This window comes from Thalassophryne amazonica, chromosome 17 (assembly GCF_902500255.1).
Source record: "Thalassophryne amazonica chromosome 17, fThaAma1.1, whole genome shotgun sequence".
Lineage (NCBI taxonomy): Eukaryota > Metazoa > Chordata > Actinopteri > Batrachoidiformes > Batrachoididae > Thalassophryne > Thalassophryne amazonica.
Genome location: NC_047119.1, coordinates 21,394,591 through 21,399,856, shown reverse-complemented (window position 1 = coordinate 21,399,856; position 5,266 = coordinate 21,394,591). Strand labels below are relative to the sequence as shown.

The 5,266-nt window shown below is 40.0% G+C and overlaps 1 protein-coding gene across 3 annotated transcripts in view; it reads right to left on the bottom strand.

The window, feature by feature from the left end:
* Window positions 1-3,844, bottom strand: part of rad23b (RAD23 homolog B, nucleotide excision repair protein) — a 15,545-nt gene extending 11,701 nt beyond the window's left edge. For 2 of the 3 annotated variants that reach the window (XM_034191974.1, XM_034191975.1), the window contains exons 1-2: window positions 3,606-3,844; window positions 3,120-3,201 (exon numbers count right to left, since the gene is read on the bottom strand). In XM_034191974.1, coding sequence (XP_034047865.1) covers window positions 3,120-3,201; window positions 3,606-3,671 — 148 coding nt within the window. In that variant the 5' untranslated portion in view covers window positions 3,672-3,844. The remainder of the gene's footprint in view (window positions 1-3,119; window positions 3,202-3,605) is intronic. The other variant, XM_034191973.1, reaches the window with a different exon arrangement.
* Window positions 3,845-5,266: the final 1,422 nt, after the last annotated feature.

The following is a 5,266-nucleotide window of genomic DNA, read 5'->3' as shown; positions in this document are numbered from 1 at the left end:
GAGAAAGAAAATGCTCTGGTTTGATGAGACAAAGGTTGAACTCAGGAGTCAAGTTTGGAGGGAACCAGGCACCATCCCTACAGTGAAGCATAGTGGTGGCAACATCATGCTGTGGGGATGTTTTTCAGCAACAGGAACTGGGAAACTAGTCAGGATTGAGGGAACGATAAATGCACCAATGCACGGTCATCCTGGATGAAAACCTGCTCCAGAGCGCTCTTGACCTCAGACTGGGACGATGGTTCATCTTTCAGCAGGACAATGACCCTAAGCACACAGCCAAGATATCAAAGGAGTGGCTTCAGGACAACTCTGTGAACGTTCCGAGTGGCCCAGCCAGAGCCCACACCTGAATCCAATTGAACATCTCTGGAGAGATCGGAAATGGCTGTGCACCGACGCTCCCTAAAGCTCCATCCAACCTGATGGAGCTTAAGAAGTGCTGCAAAGAGGAATGGACAAAACTGCCAAAAGATAGGTGCACCAAGCTTGTGGCATCATATTCAAGAAGACTTGAGGCTGTAATTGTTGGCAAAGGTGCATCAACAAAGTATTGAGCAAAGGGTGGAAATACTTCTGTACATGTGATTTCTTAGTTTTTTTTTTTGTTTTTTTTTTAATAAAATTGTAAAAATAAAAATAAAAACAAACTTTTTTTCATGTTGTCCAATTGGGGTGTTCCGAGTAGAATTTTGAGGGGAGAAAAAAAACATCCATTTATTCCATTTTGGAATAAGGCTGTAACATAAAATGTGGAAAAAATGAAGCGCTGTGAATACTTTCTGGATGCACGATATAGGCTCTCTCTATTCCTGTTATATTATTTGTTACTTGTGGTTCACGTTTGGTCCATGTCTATTATGTTTTAATTATGCCTATTTATGCATTTAGTTTTATGTCTATTGTGTAAAGTGAGCAAAGAGAGTCTAAAATAAAATTCCTTGTATGTGCATTCATACTTGACCAAATAAATCTGATTCTGATTCAATTCCAGTGCAGAACTTGTAATAAATCTAGTCCACAGTAATACTGGTTAGGAATTTTAGCTGTTGAAAACATACTAATTATCATTACATACAAAAATGTCTAAAATATCTTCAAAAAGGGGCTGGCGCTGTTGCATTCCTTCAGCCCTCTGGTTGCTCACCTGCACAGTCTGTGAGAGCTGGAAGAATAATTTGTGTATTTATGTGGAAAGCACTAACTGATTGACAGGTAAAGATGTTTATAATATGCAGCAACCATCAAACACACACTCTGTGCCTATCTGAAAGAAAGCAAAGTATAAATATGTTTTCAAAACTCACCACAGGCATGTTACTGTTTTTGCTGTGTCTACACCACACTAAAACAGTGTGAGGATTGCGCACTGTTGATGAGCTGCTTCAGCAAAAAAGTTGACCAACTAGTAGCCATATCCAGCACAGACATATCAAAACATAGGGAAATGGAAAATACCTGCTAGGAGTACTGGTTTGCATACCAGACGTCATTAGGAATTTTGATAATACTACAAACCAGTATGGACCTCTAGCTGTGATATCACGAATGGTTTCCAGAAGTGCCACAGTTGTACTCAAGTTACAATGTGGGTGTGCCACAGTTGTTTTGGCACACATCACATGGTACAGGTCTGGTGCATTACATCATCCCGATTACATCTGTGGGTAAACTTTATCTTCACATTCCAGTTTGTCACAGTTACAAGCCCGTGACCTTCCAGGATACATCCGTGAAAGAGACACGGCTTAAAAAGGTCAACCGTTATTGCGGCTCCCAATCAACAGATGACTTTACTCCACATCAGTGCTTTTTGAAGCACTAAGTTAAGAATGTTAAAGAAATAAGGGGAAAAAATTGAGGAAGATCACAACCAAAATTATTGTACTGTTCACCAACCCAATGAGCATCTTTCTACAAATGCAGATGAATGAGTAAGACCCTGTTTAGTCATTATTCTCCTTCTGCCTCTCTTTTCAGAGAAGTGAGGCAAACAACAGCTCTTTCCCATTGAAACCATTGGACACAAACATTACTTTAGTTGTCAGACCTGATTTTTATAATTTTTAACAATTATCAACTCAATGCCTATGGGGCATTTCTGGGTAAAAACACAAGTAACTGTGAAATACGAGGTCTGTCCAAAAAGTATCAGACCTTTTTATTTTTTTCAAAAACCTTATGGATTTGAATCACCTGTGCTTGCATGAGCCAACCTTGAACCTTTGTGTGCATGCGTGAGTTTTTTCACGCCTGTCGGTTGCGTCATTTGCCTGTGAGTAGGCTTTGAGTGAGCACTGGTCCTCCCCCCTCGTTGGATTTTCATTGCGAGGAAAATGTCTGAACGATTGGAGCAGCGCTGAATCAAATTTTTCCAGAAACTGTGAGAGACAGCCAGGTGGAAACCATTCGGAAGATTCAAACGGCTTTCGGTGGCTTTTCAGTCGAGTGAGTATCCGAGGAATTGTGTAAGAGCTGGACACGTCACAACATGTCCTGTAATACTTCCCACTTCCGCACGTCTTTCATTACAAAATCTCCTGTAACAGTGGAATGTGCCGAAAAACTGCTGATGTCCACCTCTTCTGCAATTTCTCTGGTAGTCAGACGACGTCCCGGATCAACACAGCGTTCACTTTGGAAAAGATCTGGTCGTTTCAGCCTGTCGATGGCCGCTCGGAGCGCGGCGCACTCTCTGCCATTGTGCGCCGTCTTCAAACCGGTTGTAGCACTCCTTAATCTGTGTGATGCCCATAGGATCGTTACCGAAAGCCGTCTGAATCTTCCGAATGGTTTCCACCTGGCTGTCTCTCACAGTTTCTGGAAAAATTTGACGCAGCAAAGCTCCAAATCGTTCCACCTCGCAATGAAAATCCAACGAGAGGGGAGGACCAGTGCTCACACAAAGCCTGCTCACAGGGGAATGATGCAACCGACGGGCGTGAAAAAAATCACGCATGCGCATGAAGGTTCAAGGATGGCTCATGCAAGCACACAATTCAAATCCATATGGTTTTTGAAAAAAATAAAAGGTCTGATACTTTTTAGACAGACCTCGTAATGTGCATAATAGGACCCTTTTAAAGCACAAATCAAACAGTAAGCAGCATGTAGCATACCAGCGTATATCAGTTTCTGTCCGGCAAGGGGAAAATTGTCCTTCCCTTTCTCCTGTTCAATCTTCTCTTTTAAAGTCTTCACCTGTCGAAAAATAACTTATTAATCCAACTTACTCCAGCGAGCTTGAGCAATTAAAAAAAAAAAAAAAAAAAAAAAAAAAAAATCAAAAGCAAAATTAGAACTGAAAATAAAATCACTACACCTGTTCTGTTAACATGCCAATATTGTGTTTCCCTTGAGTTGGCTATGGCTAAAATTTACACAAATAAAGTATTTTTTAAAAGATTTTATCAAAGAAATAACAGATTGATTGACTGTATTTATTTAGCACAAATCAATGCACACACCAAAGTATATACACTTAAAAAAAATACATGTGAAAACACCCTTTTCCTCTACGCTAAAACAGTAAATAAAGTAACTACTTCGTTCCAGGACATAGTCAGGTCCCACTCCTCCAGCCCCGCGTGCCTCTTAACTCTTACCGTCTCCTCTTCGTCGATGTCGACTTTAAAAGTCTGTTGTTGTAAAGTCTTCAAGGTTATCTGCATTTTGTCGGCAGAGTTTTCCTTCCCAATCCCGGCTTTAATGTCGTATATGCAACTTGGAAGATTGTTTTCTGTTTCTGTTGGCTCACTACAAGGTATCAGCCGCCATGACTTTTCGCCCCTCTTCTTCTCCGTGACGTTGTCCGACCACAGCGCCCCCTCTGTGTCATGTTGGGATCGCGCCTCATTTCGGTTAACGGGGAAATGAGTCAGCAGAGAAAACCGCACGTCACTCGTCACTTCTCATTTACGCATGCGCGCCAAAAGGCCACCGTCACGATGGTGATCCTGTTGCCAGATCCGTTGATTTTAAGCAAAGCTAAACTTAATTTCAGTTTATTAGTCCTACATTGTAGGCTTGTTACCTCCATTCAAAGAATAAATAAACTCTAAAGGTCTCCACCTACTATCACTCACGAGCTACATCATAGCATGCGAAAAGTGATGTTGTGTCTAGCTTTGTCCACATCCCAAAGGTATTCAGTTTACTGCCAGACAGGAATAAAAAAAAGCCAGTCAAATAATCAAGAAAATGTTTACATTAAAGAAGATCCAATCAAATAATTTTTTTCCATCAAATTAAAATTAGTCAATTAGCAAAATAGTTGCCCATTAATTTATTTGTTGATTAATAGCTGTTTATTAGACTAATCATTGCCGCTCTGTTGGGGATATTCAACATTAAAGTTGTGATTGTTTAAATTGTATTTATTCCAAAAAGAAGCTTGTTTTATTCGGTTTATTAAGTATGTTTATTAGATTTATAAAGTAGGTTTTATTTATTTATGTTTAATTATATAAAACCATTAAAACCTAATTAAATAATATCATTCCATGTTATGCACAGCATGGTGGCTTAGTGGTTCGCATTGTTGTGTCACAGCTACAAGGTCCCAGGTTCGTTTTGGACCTGATCTTTTCTGCGGGGAAGTTTGAGTGGGTTCCCTGTTTCCCTCCGGGTGCCCTGGTTTCCTCCCACTTCCAAAGACAGGCCGATTAGGTGAACTGGTGACTCAAAATTGACTGTAGGTGTGAGAAACCTGGCTAAACAGAAAAAGAAATATGCAGTATTACGAGACTGTAAATACGACTTCATCAACGTCTAATAATAAGTTCCACCTAATTAGACTAGATTAGGTGGAACTTTATTGATCCCTTGGGAAGACTCCCTCAGGGAAATTGAGGTTCCAGCAGCATTGTATAGCACCATGCAGGGTAAAGAAGCACACAGAGTATCAAAAGGGAAAGGAAAAAACAATTGTAAAGATAAATAATGTTTGGCGTTAGTAAGGTAGCTCCACTTAGGCTAAACATTGTGCCTACTAGCACAGGCTAGCATGTTAACCGTGGCACTAGCAATAGACTACTGAGTAAAACATATTTAATAATGTCAAAAAGATACATATCATTATGTCACACAGCCATACATGAAACATTACTAACTGGTATTTAATTTTGTTCCAACAAGTTTGGAAGAATAATTTTAGACCCCAAACTGGAAACTTAAAACTGTCAGTTCTGCTCAGAAGGAACCAGTTTAATTAAAAGAAATGTGTGGGTTGAAGCCCTGATACAAGTATATGTTTGGATATGAGACT